Here is a 25695-nt window from a genome sequence, read left to right as displayed (position 1 = left end):
TTTATCCTCTCCAAGCACCTGTTGGTGAGTTTGTCTCACATTAAATATAGATGCTGATAATGTGAATGAATTCCTGGCAATAAAACACGTGTTTAGTGAATTTAATTAATTCATAACAATATTTCTGACATTTTATTTTGTGACAGGAATAATTTCTCATTAAATCTAAAAACACAAAGAAGTTTTGTGTTGCAATGATGTTTAGTCAGCAAAATTATCACAACCACAGAATCTTACAGCCTTACAGTAGATTCATAAGATATTTATCACCATGAAAAACCACACCTGATAATATCCTTCTGAAAAAAAGAAAAGAGTATTTTCCTTGTTTTACATAATACAAGTGGTCTTGGATTGCCGTGAAAATATTTTCAAAAATAATATTTATTTTATTTCTATTGAATGTCCCTTGTAGTGTAGCTTTCATCATCGTAGAATAAATCTATGGTTCCTGAGATTAAGGCGAGTCTCCTGTAGGGGACAAACATGAATTGCTGGGTCTTAGGAGGCCACATTAGATCATGTGTTATTGCACAGCCAAAGGCTTGAAAATCAGTACCTCTTCTATCGAAAAAAAAGAGCAACTTCTCAGACCCCAAAAACCTCTGACCCCCTAACATGTCATTAGCTGTGATTTATGTTTCCCTGGAGTCAGAAGGAAAGCCATAATGTGATTTTTCCATTGCGTAACGCGCCTCCTCGTGGGGGTAGTAATGCTCTGTAGCCTTGCGGAGCCTCGAGGACGACGGGAAAGCAGAACGGGCGTTAAAACTCCGCGGGGGCGAAACCGAGCGCGCGGATGGGGATTGAGTTTCACTGTTGCGGTTGCTCTGTTTGCGAATTGCGAATTGAGAGCCAGACCGGGCTGGTCTGGCCGTTGCCACAACTCTCACGTTTACCGCGAAGTTAAGAGATCTCTTCAGGCAGCTTTCCTTTGGTAAGGGGCGGGAGGGGAAAAAAAAAAGAAAACTACAGCTTGGTTACTGCTTATTTTCTGAAATCTGAAAAGGCGAAATCGTAAAATCTGTTGTGTGTCTGTGATTTTTGGGAAGACCGGCGGTGGTGGTTGGTTGTGAGAGGTGAGACGTTGGCTGACGAGGGCTTTTCAAACAGGAAGTTGCAGGTGCGATTGGGGGTCTGGCCCGAGGTGGTTTAGTGGGCTAACAGGAGCGTGTCTCTCAGCCAATTCAGACAAACACAGTAATTGTGGAGCAGGATGTGTGTGTGTGCTGTGTGCTGTGCTGCGATCACATGACCAATAATAATTTGCTCGTCAGATGTGTGGTGTTTTTAATCAGGAGCAAGTTATCACATGTCCGGCATATCAGAGCAACTCTGTAACACGCTGTGGAGATAAGAGAGGTTGGAGAACGTGCGTGTGTGTGCAGGTGTGTGTGTGTATTTGTGCGTGTGTGTGCATACATGTGTGTGTGTGTGTGTGCCTGTGTATGTGTGTACGTGCCTGTGTGTGTGTTTGTGTGTGTATGTGCATGCGTGTGTGCATGCATGCATGTGTGTGCGTGTGCATACCTGTGTGTGCGTGTGCGCGCGTGTGTGTTTGTGTGTGTGTGCGTGCGTGTGTGCTTGTGTGTGTGTGTGTGTATGCCTGTGTGTGTGTTTGTGTTTGTATGTTCATGTGTGCATGTGTGTGTGTGTGTTTTTGTGCTCGGAGAGGACTCCTCTTAAAGAAATATATGAGATCATAGATGAGTGAGACACTGCTGGAAAATATGTGCATCTAGCTGGTTGGTTGTAATTGCTTTTGTCTTTCAATGCCTTTAAACATAAAAAATAAAAAAAACTCCCGCACACTGCACTGCGTTACCACTTGTATTCTTTCTATTTTACTGCCTCTCTGACTGATAGGGGTCGCCTTGTCCCGCCCTCCTGCCACCCCACCCCCTCACCCCCCCCTTCTCCAAACCATGCTCTCCTAGCAGCAGGTTCCCCTGCAGTCCCTGATACACAAACTGCCCCAGCCAAGCCACACCGGAGCGGCCAGCACGGGGGGCGGAAGCTTCTGGGGCATGAGGATCTTCATCGCCTTCGAAGGCTCCTGCGAGCCTTTTGACATCTCCCAGCATCACACCGTCAAGACTATAAAGCAGATGATCAAGGTAACGATAATAATAATGATGATGAAATAAAAACAACTGGCTCATCCAGACAGCAACGTGATGAATAATTCATTTTTTAGCCTTGAATTACAGGGCCGATGTAATCATACTTTTTTGTAAAATACTATGTGCCGTGGGAATATCTCTGCGTGTGAAAAATCCACGAAAATTGTTGTTGTTTTGTATGTATTAGTGCTGCTTTTGAGCTGCAGTTATTCCTAGTTCCAGTGGTTTGAATGCTTGCCGTTGGATACTATTCACAGAACAATCAGCAGATTTAATGGGGCTTTTTCACAAGGGAAACAAGGGGCCAATGTTATTTATTCAAACCCGTCCTGGTGATGGTCTTTACTTAGCTTTAGCAGACAGCTTTTAACATTATAATGTAATTATTTGGGGGCTATAGCACGGTGCCTCTCAACACCGAAGAGAGCAATTCAAAGGCAAACAGTGTCATTATTTGCCAGCTACTTGTCCTCTGTGGACCACCATAGAAAAATACATTTGAAAAGGAACTACAGTAAAAAATGATTTATGAGACCCGGTGCAAAACTTTACAAACACAATGTTTGACAAAAGAGATAAGGGTGGAAGGGTGGAGAGAGAGAGAGAGAGAGAGAGAGAGGGAGAGAGAGGGAGGGAGGGAGAGAGAAAGGGAGAGAGGGAGAGGGAGAGAGAGAGGGAGGTGGAGGAAAAGAAAAGAAGGGAGACCGCAAAGGGGAAAACTTTTTTCATCTTTTTTTTTTGACCCGAATCATTTGGTAGGGTTTAACAAAGGTTTTTAACACAGCCTCTGCGTGATAAAATATTTAACAGAAGCGTATAAGAGTGCGGGGCCTTTGCTCTCCGTCCCGCAGGAGTTCTTTCACGTCCAGCTGTCGGACGACAGACGGACCCGCCGCTACCTGGAGCTGAGCTACGCGGGAGCCTCCCTGCAGGACGGCTGGTCCCTGCCGGACATCGGGATCGCCCCCTGCAGCACCATTCGCTGCCTGCTGAAGGTACACGCCCACTAAACCTTCCCATCATGCACCTGCTGTATACGCAGGACCCAACCTTCCCATCATGCACCTGCTGTATACGCAGGACCCAACCTTCCCATCATGCACCTGCTGCATGTACAAGGTCCAGCCTTCCCATCATCATCTGCTGTATACACAGGACCCAACCTTCCCATCATGCACCTGCTGTATACACAGGACCCAACCTTCCCATCGTGCACCTGCTGCATGTACAAGGTCCAGCCTTCCCATCATGCTCTATATGCGGGACACAAGCTTCCCATCATGCTCTATATGCGAGACACAAGCTTCCCATCATGCACCTGCTGTATACACAGGACCCAACCTTCCCATCATGCTCTATATGCGGGACACAAGCTTCCCATCATGCACCTGCTGTACATACAGGGCCCAACCTGATATATACAGGGCCCAACCTTCCCATCATGCACCTGCTCTACATACAGTGCTGAACCTTCCCATCATGCACCTGCTGTACTGTATATACAGGGCCAAACCCATCACGCACCAAAATCCAAAATTATTTTTAAAAACCAGCACACACACACTATCCCCCCCGGGAATAGAGTTGAGTGTCTTATGACAATTTAGTTGAGAGTAGTTTGAGTTTTACCGGGAAAACAAACGCTCTCCACTTCAAAGCTCTTTGAGTTCAAGAGTGAATAAACTGCTCTTGACCGTCCCTCTTGACTTTCCATACTTCAGGCAGAAGAGCTTTCCACCAGTAGAAGAGGACTCCGCACAGTCAACACAATAAGCAGGAGACCTCGTTTACTGGCTTAAACGTTGTTAGATGACTATCATCTCTGTGGGAAGGGTAGGATACCCTCTGAATACCCTTTTAAAAAAAATAATTTTATCAAGGGAGTGTAAAAAAAATTCTTAACAGTTTATTACCAGAAGAAGAATTAGTCGATTCCACGGTGCATCAGCAAAAAACAACAAATGACTAGCATGATGTCATCTCTGAACGGCAGACGTCTCACTTTCTAAAACACGGATTTCCAGACAAAAAGCCCAGGCAGGGCTCCACCAACTGGACCCTCGTCAGGCGCGTATTGAAATGCAGAGCGTCGTTATACGGTTGTCATGGGGACAGACAGGCATGAGACTGTAAAGTGGACCCATCTTTGTGAGAGACCCTATTGGACGTCGTATCAATTGGGGGGACAATCCCAGCCGACGCAAACAGCTCTCTGTATTATATGTCGCAGCCCTAAGTTAGAGATGACCGCGTTTTCCGTTGTCCACTATTAATGCCTTGTGAGACTTTTGTTGCTTTTGAGAATTAAGGATTCAGAAAAGATACTGTATGTCCTCAACTTTTGGTAACAATTAAAAATTGTTTTTTTCTGCTTGCGTTTAAACAGTTCATTGTCAAGTTCAGCGATCACTACAGCTAACTTACCAATCTGAGCTTGTGAAGAAAACATGTAAGACATGCATTTTACTTGCAAGTCAATGTTAATGATAAATCGTGATTGAATACAGGTCAACATATCACTCAAAACGTGATGTTCTGTGAAAAGTATAGAATAAATTAATAACACGTTGAGTTGACAAATCTGCATGCCTGGAAAAGGAACATTGTGAGCAATAAATGTCATATATGGAGCATAAAAATTAGAAAAATCTAATCTTTGTGCGATTAAATGCAAAACGCTACAGCAGTTCTCTGTGTATTCTCCCAATGCAGTTACACTCACCTGCCTCAAGGGGCAGACCTCGGTGGCCATGTCATGAAATACACCCCACTCATAATACCATATCTGTACTGTCTTGTGTGAATAGTTTATTTGGTACTGCCTTGCAACATGGTAATAATTGCATGGGGTATACTAGTTTATGAATGGGTTATGCATTATCTCTCAGGGTTTATGAATGGGTTATGCATTATCGAATGGGTTATACATTATCTCTCAGGGTTTATGAATGGGTCATACATTATCTCTCAGGCGTTATGTATGGGTTATTAATTGTCTTCCAGGAAGAGGACAAGCCCGTCCTGCACGTCTTCAGCCCGGTGACGGGGGAGACGCTGTCCCTGATGGGGACGGTGTTCCTCCTGACCGCCTCCGGCTCCGAGCTGAGGTCCCTGGTGTCCCGCCGGAGCGGACTCCCGGTCGGGGCGTTTCGGCTGTCCACCCCGGGCGGCCTGGAGCTCTACGACTGCACCCGGCTGGACGAGTACGGCGTCGAAGTGGGTGCGTTCCCGCGCTCCGTGCGGCTTGTGTCGCATTGAAGGTTTCTGACTTCGAGGGTGCTGGGTGGCTCATCCCGTTAAAGCTCTGTTACAGTGTGTAAACCGCATAAGCAAAAGGGCAGCACACAAGCTATGACAAATGTTTCTTAATGTTTTTTTTTGTTAATGCTGGTTAGTCTTTTGGCCGAGGGGTTGTTTTTTATTGGTCTAGTTCTGGTTCTGCAAATATATTGAACCTTTATCTGTAAGTATTTTTAAATCTGTTTTTGACTGCACTTTACCAGGCCTGAAAACAGGCCAGGGAAATTCTGAAGCCCTAATCCTAATCTTGCTTGCCACGTGTGGAGAAATTTGACATAAATTTGGCATAAATGCTTGTAAAACTCTCGAGAAAAGCCAAAAGTACTGCAATAGTGGGCCACATTTGTGCCCACCCCCCGGCCCCCACCACCCCCTGGGGCCCGCAGTTGAATACCCCTGCTGTAATGTGTGTTCCCAGGGGCCACTCTTCGCCTGGACACCTGGGACGGGTGGACAGAGCTCCTGAGGGGGGCCCTTCTGGGCCACAAGCGCACTGTCCAGCGCTATCTGTCCGAGGAGGAGCCTGTGATGAGGTCTGTTCCTGCAGTGAAAAACTGGCCATGATTTGAATATTGGCCAAATATATATATATATGTATTGTGAAGTACTGCAATATATTTCAGTATACTTTCTAATATATTCCATTTCCATAAGGGTTAAGTGTTTCCATTTCCATACTTGTACTTCACAGTAAGAATTGCAGTATAAATCAGTTCAAGCTTCTAGCACTTGGCTAACAGGGTAAAAAGAAGCTTGTATGGCTGTAGTGAGTAGATATGTGCCCAATGGGAGACTGTCAGGATTTTGGGTGAGGGGGTAAACATGCCCCCCTGTGTCGGTGTCGCAGGTTCCAGCAGAGGGTGGCCCTGTACGTGGCGGCCTTTTTCGGGCACCTGGACCTGGCGAGCTGGCTGCTGCGCAAGGGGGTGCGGGCGGAGGAGCCGGTCGGGGTGCACCCTCACCGGATGTGGTGCCGGGACACGGACCACCCCGAAACGGGCAAGTGCCCCGTCCACGCGGCCGTGGAGGCCGGCCAGCTGCACATCCTGAAGTCGTTCGTGGGCAGCAGCGTGCTGAACCTGTCCTGCCGGGACCCGGCGGGCCTCACGCCACTGCGGATGGCGCTCCGGGGCGGCCGCCGCGACTGCGTCCGCTACCTGGTCGCCAAGCTGTGGTCCGCCGTCTCCTTCCCGGGCCTGGCGCTCACCATGGGCGTCTACATCCAGGTCAAGCGCTGGGCCTGCAGGGCCCAGAGGAGGGCCTGCCGGTGGAGCCAGAGCCAGAGCCAGAGCCAGAGGCAGAGGGCGCCCTCCAGGGCCAGGGTCGGGGACACCGTCCTGGTCGACGGCTTCACCGTCCCGGAAATGACCTCGAAGCCCTGGAGCAAGGCCGCCAGGGCCGGGGCCGGGGCGCGGCTCAGAGGTCGCCTCCTCCCTGCTCTGATGGCGGTGCGCGACCCGAACCGCCGCTGCTCCCAGCCTCCCCCGGGTCCGGCTACCCAGAATGCACCGGGCCGGCTGCCCCGTTTGCGTCCCGACGCGCCGGTTGGCCGCGGGCGCGAGGGGAGCGGCGCGGGGGACGGACCGGGGGAGGCGCGGGAAGTGCGTTCGGCTGAGGGCAGGGATCAGAACAGGAACACCTGGCGGAGCAAGGTTCCGCTTCCCGCCGTCAGCCGAGACACCAACCCGCGGCCTCGGTTCATCTACGCCTCGCCGAACTCCTCCCTCATCCTCTCCTCCTCCCTCGACTCCTTCACCAAACACAGCGGCCGGACCACGCGAGAGAACGCCATCTACTGTTTGGCCCTGGCAAGGTGAGTCATCTGAAAGCCACATATTCAGTACACTGGTATTTACTAAGGGCTTAAGGGATTGCTTCCAAAAATCAGGTTCTACAGTCTGTAATTCAGTCCTCCAGCAGCTAGATGGCAGACAATCATACGGCCACCCGCTCAAGGCTACAGACTACTAGTGTAGACTGACATGACATTCCTCTGTTTCAGTGCCTTTACAGAGAAGCCCTGGCTTCATCAACTGGGGATGGCTCGGACCCTGGCCCAGAGAACCGTTCACAAGCTGCTGTAGCCCAGCCAGGCTGCTTGGATCCTCTGTTCCAAAACCTCTCCATCCCGCTCAGCTGTAACCATGGTGACCCAGTCAACACAAACATTTCCTATCCACTGAATGAGACTATGAAGATTCTCTTCAAACTTAGATTTAATTTGTTGACATTGTGACAAAGGCTTAGAGTAAAATGTGTTTTTTTTGTTGTAGGTAATTTAAATTGTTTAGCCATTGGTCAGTATGAGGTACATATAGATATGCTTCAAATGTCCAGGCTCCATTGCTGTACTGCAGTACACACAAATTTGAAATTTAACTTGTGTTTTCTTTACGTATGCCTTCATATTTCTATTTCAGTAATTATTTCTTTTTATGTTTTAAGTGTGTGTATGCATTCATTATCTGCTTTATGCATTCATTATCTTTTTAAAAAATGTATGCATGCTCTTAAATTGGTGCAGTATAAGGAACATTACATTACATTACATTACAGGCATTTGGCAGACGCTCTTATCCAGAGCGACGTACAACAAAGTGTATAAACAAAACCAGGAACGAGTTTGTTGAAAACCCTAGAGGGAAGTACAGTTCCAAATGCAAGGAACGATTGTGTAGTTTAACTTAGACCCTGTAGGTTAATCTGATTAACACAACAAAAACAGTAACAAAGCAGTCTGTGCAAATAAAACAAGCAATAGCAATAGAGTAGGCACAAGTGAAATAGCTAAGTCAACTAAGATAAACAGCTTACCTAGCCACAACCCTAAGATTACATAGTCAATTAGGGACTACAGGGAGGTAGGGAGGGATGGGGAGAGGTGTAGCCTGAAGAGTACATTAACAGTCAAATTAGGTCTATCGCATATGCATGATACGCCTCCTTAAAACTATGCTTTTAAAAACCTGCGACTGAAGGCGGACAAAGGAAACCTATTGCCCCCAGTGCTTAGAAAACTGTTATGCATTTGGAACACTGTGATGTGTTTAGAACACTAATTGTTTGGAACGCCGTAATGCGTTTGGAATGCCTTAATGTGTTTGGAACACTGTAATGTGTCTGGAATCTGCAGAAATGTGTCTGTGTGTGGTCCTGCTAGTGTACAGTAAGCCTCCTCCCCACCCCACCCCACCCCACACTCTCTCCCGTTCCCTCAGTGACATTGACAAAACACCCGTTCTCCATAGCTCCACCAGTCCCCATTAACTGGCCTTTTTACGACTTGTCTGTTTAGTTCATTGGTGTCTTCAGTGTTTACCAGACGTGTTCTTCTTTTTTCTTCTCTTCTCTTCTAAGGTCTTCTTTTTATTGCCTGACATTCTTTTTTTTCTACTTTCCAGATGCCTGTTTCTGAATGTTGGCTTTTAGCAGTACCGGAAAAAGGCAGCTATTAATTGTAAATGATCAATTCTATATTTTAACATTTTTATTTAAAATTCTTAATCTAATTTGCTGCTGAAAATTTGCATTTTTTTCTATGAAAAATTGAATGTTCTTGTGAAATAAATCAGTGTTTCTGCTCAGCAATCGAAAAACAAGAGCTCTGGAGTTCTTTTTAGTTTTTACTCGAAAGTAGGGCAGTCTGAGTGCTTTAAAACTGCCATACAACACCGAAAGTACAGTCTGCAAGGTGCTTTGGCTCAGTTGTGAAAACCTGGACAAGCAATAATGAAAAAAGAGCATTTCAAAGAACCCATATTTGGCAGCCTGTATTCCCAGACAATGCACTCTCTGTCTGGAATGTGCAAATGGATCCAGTGTTTCCAGACGCAACGCCTCTGCCAGGAGAACTTCAAGGAACACGGACGGCAAAGTCCCAGGTGTGTTTAGTCTAATAGACAACGCGCAGTCTTAACGTCGGCAAAACATAAATCAGGCCGAGTTCTCACGTTCGCACACGTCGCCGAGTTAACACGTGATTCGCGCAGACGCTATTTTCATCATTCTCAAGAGAAAGTGGGGCTTGAGTGTCGCGGTGGACGTCTTTCTCTCGCGCCCACTGTTGGGCAGCTGCGGGTCTATCGGACCTTCAATCTCACCCGAGCCTCTCAACCTCGCGGGAATGGAATGTTTCTGCGCACTTACTCGTTCTAATCACGAGACGATAGAAAAACACGCGGAAAGTATTCCTGACATTCGAAAGTTTCAAGTGCATGATAGTGTGCGTTGTTATTTTTTATTTTTTTAAAACAACGAATACCATACCAAAGATGATGGAATTCCTTTTTGTTCCCTCGTGACTGAATTCTTACTGGAAAGGCCCACAGGTTGTACATCAGAAGGGAACACTAATGTTCAAGTAGGTGTGTAAATCTGTCACAGAGCATAAGAGAAAGCACCTCTTGCATTTTGATACGGCCACTTAGTCTACTTTCCTGGGGATTTATTTCAAACAGGCTGCTGTTTTTTGTCATATTTCTTTGTTAATTTTAAGATGCAATTAGACTTGCGCAACAGGTTGTAATTGTAAGATGACTGATTCATTTATAGAACATCACCGCAAAACATTTTATATTGGGAGTTAAGAATCGCCCTCAGCTTGCAAATCACGAAAATGACTGAGCCAATTACACAATTAAAATCAAATTATATTAAATGCGAGAAACAGTTGCTCAGCTAAAGTGTATAACTCGCATTGAGCCACACGATGGTAGTATATCACAGAAAGTCAAGAATCGTGCGGAACCACATTTTGGTAGTTCTTGTTTCAGTCGGATTTTGAGGAAAGACAAAATTATCACGGTCATGTGATTTTTATGGACGCTACAGCTGCTGAATGTCGGGAGACCGTTCCGCAATAATTATTCTTCTTTTTTGATGTTCTTTGCTGAGTAATATGTTGTTAGTATTAACCGATGAGCATAAAGAGCACCTGGGATTTCTGCCCCAGGTGGACTCTGCAGGTAAATACTACCACCTTTAGCTGTGTTACCCCGGTTTTCGTTATGTTTTCAGTTCGGACCTAGCTAGCTCTGATGGCTGTATTTAGCAAGCAAACGGACAGTCACTTGGAATAACGATGACGGCGCTAACACAGTTAGCTAACTTCGTGTTTTAATCGATGAATATAGTTATGATAACGTTGTTGCAAGCCAGTTTGCTGGCTTTCAGCAATGACTTGTTGACGAGCTAGGCAAAAGCCGACCTGCTTAATTGTACTTGAGCTGACTGCACAGTGATGAACTAGTTAGGTAGCCAAGCTAGAGGACGTCACACATGACAACTCGCTTGCCTGCTAATAAGATTTTAGTTTTAATTATTGAAGGAAATAATCGGTGTTCCTTGTTTACAGTGGTGGGGGAATTCGGACGAATAGCGGTGGAATTTATGAAGAAAGGCTCGAACCCTAAAATCTACGAGGGGGCAGCGAGTGAGTAATTGTCTTTACTGTCCATCGATTAACGTTTTCGTCCCTTGTTGTAATATTACTTTTTTGCTTATTATGTATTTGTTTTACATAATGAAGTAACTGATTCAACTGAGGCAGTGGATTGTTTCCTTTGAGTCATTCTGGAAGTCAATTTGGCAAAATACCGAAGGCCTTGTGGTATTTTTATTGCAGGAAAGTTAAACGTGCCAGTTGAAACGGTTCAGCACGGTGTGGAGGGTCTGATGTACCTCCTCACGGAGAGCTCCAAACTCATGGTGAGTCGGTTCGCTGTCCCCACGTCGGCTGGGCTCGCATTCTCACACGTCAAACATAGTCTAAAATACCGTCTGCACAGGATCAGAAGCCTGGAAACATCTCCCAATAAAACCCAGGTTTCTTGCGGAGTTGTGGTTCAATTCGGTTTAATTTCAAACAGTTCAGGGAATCAGATTATATGTAATTAATAGGAAAATCCCAATGAAACGATACGCACGCTTTTTAGTTAATGAATCGAATTTCAGTCACTTGACTATCGATTGAGATGAACTGGAATTGCCCCCCTCCCGCCCCAACCTTGATTGTAAAGAATTTTCATGAAGTCCAAATGGACAGGATAGTGCAATTATCTGTCATGGTTCCAGTTTTGGAAGGCTGCAGGATCTTCTGGATGCTGGCAGATTTTGTCACTTAACTTGCTTTGCTTAAGTCTGTGATCAGCTAAAGGGTCCCCACACACCTTGTTTCCAGAGCCTATATAGGTTGAAAGTAAACCACAGAAACGGACAGACTCTGCTGCTCTCCAGGGTGCGAGTTTGACAGCCGAGCAGTTAGCGTGTGTGTGTTTGTGTGTGCGTGATGGGTGGGTGTGTGTGTGTGTGTGTGTGTGTGTGTGTGTGGTGTGTGTGGGGGGGGGGGGTCAGGGAGGGGGGGTCACAGTGTCCCGGTTCTGATCTCCGTGGCCGTTCCCTCCAGATCTCTGAGGTGGACTTCCAGGACTCGGTGCTGGTGCTGGGCTTCACCGAGGAGCTGAACGACCTGCTGCTCCAGCTCTACCTGGACAACCGCAGGGTGATCCGGAACATTCTCCAGGAGCTGGCCCCCTCCCTGCCGCACTACCACAACCTGGAGTGGAGGCTGGACGTGCAGGTATTCACCAATCAGCACCCTGAGCCGACCAGAGGAGGATGGGTTTCCCCCTTGAGCCTGGTTCCTTCCGAGGTCTCTTCCCATCTGCCACAGGGAGTTTTTCCTCGCCACTGCTGCCTTAGGCTTGCTCCTGTCGGGGTTTAGGTCAGGATTGTCTGTAAAGCGTATTGTGACAACTGCTGTAAAATACGCTATACAAATAAAATTTGATGATTTTGATTGGTACGCAGCGGGGGGAAAATCCATTTATTTAAAATGGAGGATTTCCTTATTTCAAGCAGTGGAGAGTCGTGTTCCCGCAGGGCCGATCCCTTTCTGGTTTTTGTGCCAACTTCTGCTCTCAGTTGTTTAACTGACCCCTGCTCGTATTTGCGATGTAAACATTTTCGCTGCGTTTTACGGATAAGTTCACAAATGAAGCTGAAGACTGTCTTTGTGTCTTTGTCTGTATGAAATACTTCAGTGTTTTCTGGTCTGGTTGAATCGGCTTCGGCTTGTACAGGTTATTAGCTGGCTGAGTCAGGCTAATCGGTGGAAACAGATACTACTGGAAACAGAAGCTGATACAGCCTCCAGTAAATGGGCTCTCCTGCTCTGGTTTACTGAGACACTGACCCGAATGCAGTCATAGCCTTGCCCTTGTGTTCTCTGGCAAATTTATAGGACATTGATTGCCCTTTGATGGGAGGATTTGCATTGCGGCTTTTGACTTCGGTCTGTCCTGCAGCAGGATTGGTAGACTGCGGTGTTCTGCCTCAGTTCCTCTGGTCATGTGACGCCTTGCTGACAGGAAAACAAATTCTCATAATTCTGAAGCCTCAATGCCACAGCGTGTAGGAAGTGTAACGGACAGTAATGAGCACTTCCTGTCGACAAATGACCCCCCATGACTCAGGCCTGAAACTCGTTCATTCATAGCACCCGTAGTAGTCTGTTTCATTCATAGTAGGGTGTTTACAGGAAGGCGTTCTTCAAAATGTGTTCCTTAACCCTTTAAGGTGTGAGATCACAAATGTGTGACTAGAATATTTTTAACTGGATGTAACAATCACTACTGGTTGTAGTGAAAGCGATGGATGGATCATTGAAAGCGATGGAGTTCTAGAGCAGGACTTAGAATGTTGAAATGTTGAATGCGGGTGACCTCACAATGCCTCCCCCTATGTGACCTCACAATCCCTTCCCGTGTGTGACCTCACAGTGCCTCCCCCAGTGTGACCTCACAGTGACGCCTCATGTGACCTCACAATGCCTTTTTCCCCCAGTGTGACCTCACAATGCCTCCCCCCCCCCCCCCCCCCCCAATGTGTACCTTGCAGCTGGCCAGCCGCGCCCTGCGGCAGCAGGTGAAGCCGGTGGTGACCCTGAAGCTGCACCTGGAGACGGAGGGGACGCAGAGCGCGCGCGTGCTGCAGACGGACCCCGCCACCCTGCTGCACGTCATCCGGGAGCTGGAGCGCGCGCTGGCCGAGGTCAAGACCAACCACTGCCGCAGGATCCTGCGCAACATCAAGTAGCGCCGCGCGGCTAACGGCTAACGGCCACTGCCCCGCGTCAGGGACGGGAGGAGGCGGGGAGAACGGGCAGCTTTCACTTAATCTGAACACCGAGGCACTTCAGACGACACCACTCTACTGCTCTTAGCGAAAGAACTGCATTAAACTGTTTTTTTTGTTTGTTGTTTTTTCGTGTTTTTTTTTTTGTTTTTTTTTGGCTATGGGTCAGGAAAATCGTACATTGCGTAGCCGAACTGGACATCGCCTGCTTTTTTTATTCTGGTCGAAAGGCAGTTATTGCCGGTTCCTTAGTTAACGTGGCGAAGATGGCGGTCACAAGCCACGCCTGTCTTCAGGAAAAGGACACGGGATTGTGCAGCCTGGTCTTTAAGATGACGTGTTGGGTTGAGCGTTCATTTGGGCTTTTGTTCCATTACCTTGAAACGGTTGGCCTGTCTCTGCACTGCCACTAAACTGAGTGAGATGATGATGATGATGATGATGATGATGATGATGTCACTCGTAGTGAGTGTGATGATTGGCTAAAGGTTAGTTGCGCTTCAAAAACACTTTAGATACCCTGCAAACTTTGTGTACGTGTACGTAAAACCACAATGGAAGGCACCCGTGGAACATATACTCTCATTAAAGTTGGGTGAGCCCATTCCAGGAAGTAAAAGCGATGCTTTCAGCAGTCCGAGACAGGAAGGAAACAGAAGTACAGGAGAAAGACATAACCGGTTCTGATCATAACCGGGCATCTAATGTGAGTTTGAGGTTGTGCTCTCAAATGAACCTGGCAAATGCCGTAATGCATGTGGTGTCATTGCCACTGTCGCTGGTTGCCACCACAGGGTAGAACTCCCCAGATCGGATCGCTTTGCGAATGGCAGGTCGTAACTGCAGCAAAATTATATTATTACAAGAGTCGTGAGCAGCTTCTCCGCAACTGTGATGCCCCAATAACTGGCGGCTTCATTCAGGTGATGAGTTATGAACTTTAGCCTGTGGTTTTGAAGCCGATGCTTCAACTAATCGTTAAATTTGAAGCAGATTTCTGGTATATTTCTGGTGCCTTTCCAGCGCTTCAGTGTGTACAAATCTGTGTTGTGTGAAAGGGTGCAGTTTTGTTAACTCCTTGTTTGGATGAGACGGTGTTCTATCTGGAGTTCCACTGCACCATGGTAACGTGTCACAGAGGTGCAACCTAATTAGTCTTATAGCCTTTATAAAATGTACTGCTCATACGACTTATGAATTGATTTCATATGCGTGTCTGCTGTTTGTGCTCTGTGTAAAGCTGGGTTTTTGTGATGTGCAGAGAACTTTAACATGGGGGCATCTGTTTGCTCCTGTAAATTTAGTGCAGATTTTCCTTAGAGGGACACTGATCCCAAATTCCACATTGTGGTATTTTGATTCCTTCGTTTTTTGAGCGATTATGCTTTGAAGGACTAGTTTGTTTTAACTGGTGTTTTTGATTGCTTTGTTGGCAGACGGATCAATGTACCATCAGAAAAAGTGTATTTTTAGCCGCAAATAGTTGAAGGACTTTGTGGGACCAATTGTGAATAGATGGGAAAGGAAGGGGGTGATGGTGGGGGGGTGCACTACCAGAAAATTGTTCTGTATTGTAAGTCATTTCTTCATTGGCTGTTGGCTGTTGAAGCTGGAAGATGTCCCTTGCCCGCGAGCCTGAGGATTCCAGCCACAGCCAATCAGAGACGGAGTTCTGCACATGCTCAGATACGAGGGTTCCGCACCCTGTGAATGCATTGTTTGTAATGTGTCACAGTTCAACATCATTGCCTTTTTGATTTTTTAAAAATTCTTTTTTTTTTTTTTTTTTTTAAATGTATGCATGCCTTGCAGAGAGAGATGTTATGTTATTGGATGTTAGATTATTACATAGCTAAAACCATGAGCATAGCTATTTTCTTATTGCTTTACCTGAATGAAAAATCGGATGCTTGAATTTTACATCTATGAGTTTTTATAAAGTGAGATCTCATAATATATGTTTTGTTGTCTGGTTTGTTGGAAGAAAAAAAGTTGTGTCTGGATGTCATTTATTGAATTTGCTATAACCAGTTTCTCCTAATGCATAGTCTCCATTATGATACATTGCTTAATTCTTCTCTCAAGGCATATGCAGATATAAAAGTGTTTGTCCTTTAATATCAGTTGAAAATAATTTGTCTTGTAAGGTATTATTTAATTACTTAAGTAGAGTGTGAAATTATCTTCTCACAGTCGGAGTTTACATGCTGTGTTTTCTTTCAAGTAGATAATGTGAGACGCCTGTTCTTTCATATTTTGACCGTAAGGGGGCAGCACTCTCGCTTCCACAATTTCTGTCTTGTCTGCTAAAATTCCTGGGCTGGGTGTGCATTGCTGAAGTTCAAGGTACCCACGGCATCTTTTCACTCCACTGTGAGTTCTCAGACAGCCTTTGAAGACTAAACTGATCAGTAAATTAGTGTCGACGTTATGCATTAAATATTAGCCGTACTGTGTTGTTTCAAGCAGAAAGTCAACAAATCCTCCGTCTTGGTGCGCTGTGTTCAGACCTGGCCTGTTCCTTCAAAGGGTTTTGTGATGTACTATTTTTAATCCATCCTCAAGCTGTGTGAAATATTTACTTGGTGAAGGTAATAATTAAACCTTTTGGTGCGTTTCACGCGCTGGTGCGGCAGACTGTTACTTATCGGTGTTTATTCTTTAGTTTCACTTGCTTTTAAATATTATTGCCGTCCTACTCCTTACCCGCCACTGTGAAATGAAACCCGTGCGTTTGGATAAGAGGTCAATGGCACAAAGCCTTAAACATCTGTAAGGGAAATTATGGGTGAATGTGCTTACGGGGGCAAAATCACGTGCCAGCCACCTGCGGACCGGACCGTGCTGGGGGAGGGCGGCGGCGGCGGCGGCGCAAAACCGTCGTGTAGATCCGTTTGAGTCCAGATTCACACTGGAGTGTCGTGTTATCCTGTCGGTGTGTGGTCAGCCCGTCTGACACAGGTGCATCCTGGGACGTAATCCAGGGCCTGGCGCAATTCCCGGGCCGGCGTCGGCGCGCGCTAACAGTACCCATTGTGCTCGACCGGCTCGCAACGACAACGTGCAGTCCACGAATGTTTCCCCCGCTGCTAAATATAGCCGCTGGAGCGAGGATAAAACGCATTCGAAACAAACGGTCTCAGAAAAATGTCGTTTTAAAAAGCTGCTTAGATTTCACGACGACTGCAACTTTTTTGTGTGGTTATTTTCCCTTGATAATCTGGAAAGGGGAGGTTTTTGGTTGATAATAGAAACCAAATTTGTGTTCTTTCATTACATTACAAGCATTTAGCAGACGCTCTTATCCAGAGCGACTTACACAACTTTTTACATTGTATCAATTTATACAGCTGGATATATACTGAAGCAATTTCGGTAAAGTACCTTGCTCAAGGGTACAACGACAGTGTCCTACCTATACGGGAATCGAACCTGCGACCCAGTTCCTTACCCACTGTGCTACACTCCATCCTTTCATCAGATTTTATGATGGCGAGACTAACTACCTTTGATAGGTTTGGCCGTACATGCATTTCAACACTTGGAAGCATAAAGCCGTATTGTACGCTTGTAGCTCACTGCTATTATGCCCATTATTAATGACTTCTGGTTGATTTAGTGCAGAAGCAGTGAAATCTCCGTGGTTATTCCTGTTTTCGTCGTTATAAGGTGCGGCTTTGACGGACAAGCGCTGGAAGTAAAAGCAGAATCTTGCCAAGCCTGTTTATAATCCTTTCTGTAAAGTGCAACTGATTTCTGCACACGATCTGACAGTCAAACCCGCGCGTGCATGTATGTGCTTGTGTGCGAATGCGGGGGTGTACGCATGCGTGCGTTCGTGTGTGCGTATGCATTTGTGTACATGTCTGTGTTGGTATGTGTGTATGTTGGTGTGTGCGTGTGTATTTGTGTACATGTCTGCGTTGGTGTGTGTGTATTTGTGTACATGTATATGTTGGTGTGCATGTGTGTGTGTGTGTGCCTGTGTCTGGATAGTAAGTCTCTAATAATGGGGTGGGGTGGCTGAAAGCACAGTTGCAGGGGTTCGGGACTATGAGGGGTGACATTGGGGGGGCTTGTAACAGGGAGGGGGGGAGCTGGTTGGTGACAGTGGGGGCTTGTGGCAGGAAGGGGAGGAGTCTCTGGTGACGGATGGGTCTCTCTGACAGCCTTCGGCTGGACCGAGGTCAACTGTTCCCAGAGACAGTTGGACGTCGCCGTGGAGCCTCGCTCGGTGAAGTAGCTGTGTTTGTGTGTGTGTGTGTGTGTGTGTGTGCACGCACGTGCGCGTTATGTGTGTCCTGTAAACTGAGACCACGAACCCGCCTCCTCCATGTATGAAGCTGTACATGGGCCTCCTTTCAGCAAGAACACGTCCCAACTCATAAATTCAGTAGCACCTCAGTCATTTCAATAGCACCTAAAGGTGACAAGTTTGATTCCCGGGTAGGACACTGCCCCTGTACCCGTGAGCAAGGTACTTAACCTGCATTGCTTCAGTATCTATATCCAGCTGTATAAATGGATGTAATATAAATGATATGTAAAAGTCGTGTAAGTCGCTCTGAATAAGAGCGTCTGCTAAATGCCTGTAATGTAATGTAATGGTCAGCACCTCCTTGATTTTTTTACAAGGGACAGCTACACTGTCTCTGTAGCCTTTCGGTCCCCCATGTTCCCACTCATAGGTGCCATGGAAACCATCTTTGGCTTCAACTCTGTTTCCCATTGGACTGGATTCAACCGGCAGCCACCTTTAGATTTGATTTGCGGAGAAATGCAAATATAAATTATTTTTTTTACTGTCACTGTTGCTGATTGTTGAATTTTCCTAAATTGCATTTTTGTAGGAAATACATTTGCATTTATTTGCAACTCACAGTTAAGGGTTGAGTGTTGATTGACTCCAGGCATTTAGGTGATTGTTTTTACCTTTAATTTAACCAGCTTTCTCAACAGTTTTTTTTTTTTGCCATGATAATCTGGGGAATCAATGTGTTGGCCAATCAGGGTGTGGGGAGGGGAAACCAATGTTGTGGGAGTTTGGCCAGGAGATCAGGGGAAACCCACATTCCTTCAAAAAACCAAAAACAAACAAACAAAAAAAAATTACTGTCATGGGATCTTGACCAAAGTGAGTCAGGACCCTGGTTTAATGGGAAATAATTTTTAAATAATTGTGCTGTCCTGCATTCCTGTATTCTACAGTGTGGCTTCACCGTGGGTTGAACGATTAATTAACATACAGCTGCTGATGAATCACCCGGCCAAAAAAAAGAAAAAAAGAAGAAGAAAAAATTCCACAACAGTCGTTACATAAATCAGAATTAAAGCAGTTAAACGTAGAAAAACAACAATTTTATTGTACAATACTGTACAGGTTTGAGTTTGGTTTGAGCAATACAGCACACACTAATGTGGCTCATCTTTGCACTAAGCGCAAAAGACTTGATATTAGCTAGATTATGTCCAATGAGCTCACCTGTAAATGACAGCCACAGTGTGATACAGAATGTATCATTTTTGACCTTTGACCCTTGACCCCACATCTGTACCTATCACCTTCTTCACACAAAGAGTGACCTTTAACCTGCTGTGTCCTTGGTCCACCCAACACCAATTAAAGAGGAAGATAGCGCATGAACAGATATGAACAATCAGTAAAGGGGTTTAATCTGTTAATGATAGTCTTCTCTTGAGCACATTGAACCCGTGAATATAAACATTTTCTCCAAAACACTTGTGTGCTGTTTTAAACCATGGTTTACCACCCTAAATTAAAACCACTGCACTCAGTATTTACAGTGATCTGCAAAATGACATTTAGTTGAAACCAAAATTGGCATCTATGCATGCCCGAAAAACAAGCCACTTACTTTCATATACATGGTCTTACAAAAAAATTAACATAGCATAAATTACGAAAATCAAAATCGACAAAATCTGCATGAGAATTACCATCTGAAGGAAGCATCAAGCCCACTTTTAAGACAATAGTAGCAAAGCCAATAAAAAGTCACCATGACTTCTTACACAGCTGTAATTGTTAATCTAAATTGGAGGAAAACCGGAGCACCGCCGACAAATCTACAATCAAATTAAGATGTCAACACTGAAACGTTACGGAATTAGAACGCTTCACTCGGCAGAAAGTATGTTTCTTTGGACTAATAACTTGTGCTGTACAGGAGTTCCCAAGCTTCTAGCCACGCAATAGCTCAAGCTAAATCAGTTTACGTTGAACGAACATGGTAGCGCATTCTTCTCACAGTGGTGGTGATTTACAATGATAATTTAAAACATAGTTTACAGGTCTTTGTGCCATTTAGGTCCTTAATGTTTAAAAAGTTTTCAATCTTTTGAACGGCTACGCTAAAAAACAAAAACAAAAAAAAAACAACAAGTAGGCTACCTCCGGTCTAACGCGTCATGAATAATTAATGAGCGAATGCTGACACGGTCGGTGCAGAAAAGTTGAGTTTACAAACTTCAGGACTGCGAAGGGATCAGTGTCAGTAGGTCTAGAAGACGCGCCGACTTATTGAAGAAAGTTTGAACTTTCAATCAACTTTTCCCATGAAGGGAAGACGTATGGTGTTTCTGTATTTTCAATAATAATTGAAGAACAGAATAGTACTTAGGCTATAATCGCGAAGTAGCCCACAGGAAAAAAAGGGCACAGGACGTTTTGGAAGTGGAGGTTGGCGTTTTTGATCAGCTTCGTACCTTTTTTGGGGGGTCTTCAAATTTTCTCAACATTTTCTCAACCTTTTCCAAACAAGAAAATGAGTAACAACCAGCTACAGCCTATGCCCGGACAGCAAGTTATTCACGTCGCGCAGGACCTCGACACCGATCTCGAGGCGTTGTTTAATTCGGTCATGAGCCCAAAACCGAGTTCTTGGAGGAACAAACTTCTCCCGGAGTCATTTTTCAAAGAGCCAGATTCGGGATCGCATTCCCGACAGTCGAGCACGGACTCCGGGAGCCACCCGCCCAGGCTAACCGTGCAACACGTCCGGTCGCATTCCTCTCCCGCTTCGCTGCAGCTTGGAACCGGAGCCAATGTGGCTCCAAGCCCGGCTCTCCACGCGCATCTCCGGCAACAGTCTTTCGACGTCGTCGAGGACTTGCCTCTACCTCCGGGATGGGAGATGGCGTTTACTTCCACGGGCCAGAGATACTTTCTAAAGTAAGTGATTCGAAGGGGGGAAAAGTTTCTGTTGACTTGGTTCACCACTTTATAAACACAGCGGATTCACAGCACGCTGTTTTGGTACGAAGGGATTATGTCCTGTTAGGTAAAATTTGAAGTCACACCAGTATCAGTGGCTGATATGTACATATTACAAGTTGTGGAGTAGCCTGTAAACTGTAAACGAGCTGAATTGAAATATGCGCTCCAATCTCGGCTGCGCATAAACCATCAGACCAACTGACAGCTGAGTCCTGTAAATAGTACTGCAGCTAAGCATTGCATTGATTTGAAAAAACTTGACGTTTATATTATTAAAACATTATAGGAAATTTCACATATTCACAGGCAACATTTTGTTTTGTTGCACTGTCTAAACACCGCCGGATGGTTTGACCCAAAATCCTCACCGTGATAAAAGTAGCCTAATGTTACAAAGTACTTTTAATTTTTTTTTTTTAAATGCAAGCCAGATTCAGCTCGCGCTTGATTTATTATTCCAAACTGGGGTAACTTCAGCGAGTCGATTCAGAGAACAATGGCCTTCGAACGGAGCCTGATAGACGAGCGACCCCTTCGAGCGGTATGAACTCTGATGGAGTGCGCCGTTATTGTGGCTGTGTTGGACCCCTGTCAGCCAAAATCCATTGTCCAAAATACCCCTTATTCTCCACTTTAATCCCCTACGCTCCACCATCTCACATCCCGCTACGCGTAAGAACCGTATCAGTGTGTGTGTGTGTGTGTGTGTTTTGACTCGTTTTCTGTACACTTTGGTTAACCTGTGGATTGGTATCTCTTACTGCTGCCATGCTGAGGTAATTGAAAGTTCACCTCGAGGTGGTTTGCATAAATGACTTCTTGGATGCTTAGCGCCCCTAAGAAGTTCCTTCGTTTGTTAAGATTCAAAGAGGCCAAATAATAATTCTTATTGAGCCGTGATGTTTCTAAATACACTGAGCTCTGCACGGAGTAGCCCCAGCATTAGAGAAGTATTTCTAAGCTTTGGTACCATTTTATGACTTTTCCCTCTGTTTACTGGTATTTCCATCAGCGAACTAGCCAATCAGGGGTCCTGAAACTGCGTTGTCATAATGCCTTTGGCTGTAAAGCAGGGCTGGGCTCCCAGGCGGGCAATGACTGGTGGCGGAAGTGAACAGGTGCTAAATCTCAAGGTGCTCTGTGACAGGAAGTGGGTGATGATGCAAGCAAGGGTGTGACCTCACCGCTCGTTTCCGTGGCGATAAGCGCATGCACCTACATGCTTCCCCCCCTCACTGTGATAAGCAGGCAGGTAGGTGTCCCAGCCAGGTCAGACCTGTGTCTTACGCATATTCCCAGCGTTAGTTTCGTAGACGGCTTTAGCGTGGACGGCCGGGTTGACTGGCCCTCTTTTGAGGAACGAGATCGTCGGGCAGATTTCGGGAATGGGGCCCCTGGTGCCCCTCAGGAACGATCCGGTTTGAGGTGAGATGTGAACGAGACCGCGCTCACCTCCACTGGCCGCGTTCGTTTGGGGCCCCGTGGTCGTTGTGCGTTTTGGGTAGGATCACCCCCCCTACCCCCCCCCACCCCCCCACCCCGCGCACACCCCAGGCAACAGTGGGCGTCCGCGCCTCTCTCCTGGGACGACTCGCATCCGCATGAATGGAATGGTAACGGTTACCGCTACCGCCTCCTGTTTTGGGTTTTTATCAGCTCAGGTCTGCGTATGCACCCGCAGAGGCAGCACAGCCCTTTAGTGCACTGCAGAGATGTGTCCGACTGGCCCCCTCACTCAAAACGGACCGGCTTCCTCCTGTGAATCCACAGGCCTTACGTTACAGACGCTGCTGTTGATCAGAGGTGAAAATTAATAGGGACAGAAGTATGAGCCAATGCCTTTTGTGACACGGGCAGTCGTCGGGAGTCTTTCGGCCAATCGCGAAACGTTATGCTAATTAGACGGCGTGTTCCACGGTCCTGTGCTTTATTTAGTGACACGGCGACTGTATTTTTTTCTTCTCTCTCTCTCAGCCAACCCGAATTCTGGGAAATTGTCTGGTTGGATGTCTGAAGCTTTTTGATCTTAATAATCCTTATAAGGGTTCTTTGAAGAAACATTCCAACTGGACACTTTGCGAGTGTACGCGCTGTTCCTTTTTCAAATAGGCCTAATCATTAGCCTTTTTTTTATTTTTTATTTATAACCTAGAAAAGAAAAAGACCTGTCTGCTCTGAGATTTGAAGTAGGTCTGTGTGCCAAAAGAAAATTAAATCTAGGATGAATTGCTGATATTTTTTTTCTCTACCAACGACGGGACATTTAGCCAGGCCGCTAATCGTGAGCTTGCGGTGTTTATTAGCATCAGAAGGAGAGTGTTTAAGAGGCTGTGTGTTAGGAGGACTGCGAGCTGAGAGATCGGGCCGGTCTTTGGGGGAGGGGGGGGTTCTGGGAACTGCAGGAGTCTGCCTCTGCACATCGCCCGGGGGGGGTGCACCGAGCGCCTCTCTCCTCTAGTCCTCGGGGGGAAAACGTGTCGGGTCCTGCCGCGAATCCGCCGTTTGGCAACAGCCGAAACGGAGCCGGGAGGGGGCCGCTGGCCCCACCCTGCAATTAGGCAGTCAGGGGCAACAAAGACCGACTGTCTGGGGCAATTACCCTCCTCTTCTCTTATCAGCTCAAGTGCTTCTCGCTTCTCCTTTAACCCCCCTGTCTGTTCCCGGGGGGTGATGGTGGTGGGGGTTCGGGGGGGGGGGGGTGGGGGTGTCCACCTGGGTGAGCACGTCAGGGCTTTCCCACGTCAGGGCTTTCCCACCTGTGCGCTTTCTCAAACGGGCACCTGTGGATCCTGCGTCCTCAGGGTCGTCTGCGTCCTGTGGTGGGGCTGGGAGGAGGGGGGGGGAGTGTGTGGGGGGGGTGGTGGTGTGATGGCGACCTTGCCCATGTGGCGTGCTTTTCCAACTTCCTCTCTTTTTAAAATGTCAGGTGGGCCGGGCGGGGGGGGGGACGTTCATTTCCTCTGTTTTTTTGGAAAAACTACGGCGGTGCTCGGAAAAGCCACCGGTGACGCGGTTCTATTGTGGCCTCTCCAGGATGTCAGCGCAAGGTCCCCCCCCCATCCAGCTGGGGTTCTGAGAGAGCCTCTCCCCCCATCCCCCCACCCCCTACCTCTGGTCTGTATCAGGATGGACCCCCCCTGACCCCGCCCCCCTTTTCCATGTCTGGAAACCTCTCTGGGCATCCCCTCTGTTTCCTGATATACCAGTGGGTCGGTGGCTTTGACGTTCAGGAAGGGAACCTGTGAAACCCCCCCCCCGCCTCACCCTCACCCTCCCCTCAACTCTTTTTTTAACCAGCCTTGAAGAGTCACCGGTTTATTAAGTCCCCTGATGCCCCCCCTCTCCCCCACCACATCCCCCCCCCCCTTCGATAAAATAAAGCTTCAAGTGGGAAGCTTTGTTCTCTCTGGCCTTCTGGGGTCTGGAGAGCGACAGGACCGCTGCAGAGGCTGCTGGGAAATGGAGAAAGGTCAGTGTGGCGTGAGCTGGATTGGGGCGCTTTGTGCGGATGATATGCACAGCTTGTCCTGGCACGCCGGAGTTTAGGGGGGTGGGGGGGGGTGGAGGAGGGTAAGAAAGCCTGCAGCAGTGTTTTAGCAGTGCTCTGCTCAACAGCCTTACATTACCCTGAAGCTGCCCCTTACATTACCCTGAACCTGCCCCTTACATTACCCTGAAGCTGCCTCTTACATTACCCTGAAGCTGCCCCTTACAGTACCCTGAAGCTGCCCCTTACAGTACCCTGAAGCTGCCCCTTGCATTACCCTGAAGCTGCTCCTTACATTACCCTGAAGCTGCCCCTTACAGTACCCTGAAGCTGCTCCTTACATTACCCTGAAGCTGCCCCTTACATTACCCTGAAGCTGCCCCTTACATTACCCTGAAGCTGCCCCTTACAGTACCCTGAAGCTGCCCCTTACAGTACCCTGAAGCTGCCCCTTACAGTACCCTGAAGCTGCCCCTTACAGTACCCTGAAGCTGCCCCTTACATTACCCTGAACCTGCCCCTTACATTACCCTGAAGCTGCTCCTTACAGTACCCTGAAGCTGCCCCTTACATTACCCTGAAGCTGCTCCTTACATTACCCTGAAGCTGCCTCTTACAGTACCCTGAAGCTGCCCCTTACATTACCCTGAACCTGCCCCTTACATTACCCTGAAGCTGCTCCTTACAGTACCCTGAAGCTGCCCTACTTACAGTTACCCTGAAGCTGCCCCTTACATTACCCTGAAGCTGCCCTTACAGTACCCTGAAGCTGCTCCTTACAGTACCCTGAAGCTGCCCCTTACATTACCCTGAAGCTGCCCCTTACATTACCCTGAAGCTGCCCCTTACAGTACCCTGAAGCTGCCCCTTACAGTACCCTGAAGCTGCCCCTTACATTACCCTGAAGCTGCCCTTACAGTACCCTGAAGCTGCCCCTTACAGTACCCTGAAGCTGCCCCTTACATTACCCTGAAGCTGCCCCTTACAGTACCCTGAACCTGCCCCTTACATTACCCTGAAGCTGCCCCTTACATTACCCTGAACCTGCCCCTTACATTACCCTGAAGCTGCCCCTTACAGTACCCTGAAGCTGCCCCTTACAGTACCCTGAAGCTGCCCCTTACATTACCCTGAAGCTGCCCCTTACAGTACCCTGAAGCTGCTCCTTACAGTACCCTGAAGCTGCCCCTTACAGTACCCTGAAGCTGCTCCTTACAGTACCCTGAAGCTGCTCCTTACATTACCCTGAAGCTGCCCCTTACAGTACCCTGAAGCTGCCCCTTACAGTACCCTGAAGCTGCTCCTAACATTACCCTGAACCTGCTCCTTACATTACCCTGAAGCTGCTCCTTACATTACCCTGAAGCTGCTCCTTACATTACCCTGAAGCTGCTCCTTACAGTACCCTGAAGCTG

At 47.1% G+C, this 25695-nt stretch overlaps 3 protein-coding genes across 5 annotated transcripts in view; all 3 read left to right on the top strand.

The window, feature by feature from the left end:
- Nucleotides 1-1912: 1912 nt before the first annotated feature.
- Nucleotides 1913-8646, top strand: LOC135252289 (protein ANKUB1-like). The gene is made up of 6 exons (XM_064330209.1): nt 1913-2117; nt 2975-3118; nt 5127-5343; nt 5842-5956; nt 6271-7236; nt 7426-8646. Exons 1-6 carry the CDS (start codon nt 2028-2030, stop codon nt 7505-7507), a joined length of 1614 nt encoding a protein of 537 aa, XP_064186279.1. The 5' UTR covers nt 1913-2027; the 3' UTR covers nt 7508-8646.
- A 1526-nt stretch (nt 8647-10172) lies between these two features.
- On the top strand, nt 10173-15510 carry commd2 (COMM domain containing 2). Of its 2 annotated transcripts, XR_010329386.1 has the most exons (6): nt 10173-10387; nt 10777-10854; nt 11047-11129; nt 11827-12000; nt 13320-14850; nt 15046-15510. XR_010329386.1 is itself a non-coding variant. In XM_064330208.1 (5 exons), exons 1-5 carry the CDS (start codon nt 10321-10323, stop codon nt 13515-13517), a joined length of 600 nt encoding a protein of 199 aa, XP_064186278.1. In that variant the 5' UTR covers nt 10173-10320; the 3' UTR covers nt 13518-15510. The 2 variants fall into 2 exon arrangements, 1 of the variants encoding a protein (XP_064186278.1); XM_064330208.1 differs by having other exon boundaries at nt 13320-15510.
- A 4093-nt stretch (nt 15511-19603) lies between these two features.
- The window catches only part of wwtr1 (WW domain containing transcription regulator 1), a 45290-nt gene continuing 39198 nt past the window's right edge, over nt 19604-25695 (top strand). The window contains exon 1 of one of the 2 annotated variants that reach the window (XM_064330205.1): nt 19604-20748. In XM_064330205.1, the coding sequence (XP_064186275.1) occupies nt 20342-20748 (407 nt within the window). In that variant the 5' untranslated portion in view covers nt 19604-20341. The remainder of the gene's footprint in view (nt 20749-25695) is intronic. The other variant, XM_064330206.1, reaches the window with a different exon arrangement.

This window comes from Anguilla rostrata, chromosome 4 (assembly GCF_018555375.3).
Source record: "Anguilla rostrata isolate EN2019 chromosome 4, ASM1855537v3, whole genome shotgun sequence".
Classification (NCBI taxonomy): Eukaryota; Metazoa; Chordata; class Actinopteri; order Anguilliformes; family Anguillidae; genus Anguilla; species Anguilla rostrata.
This window is presented reverse-complemented; position numbering and strand designations above follow the sequence as displayed.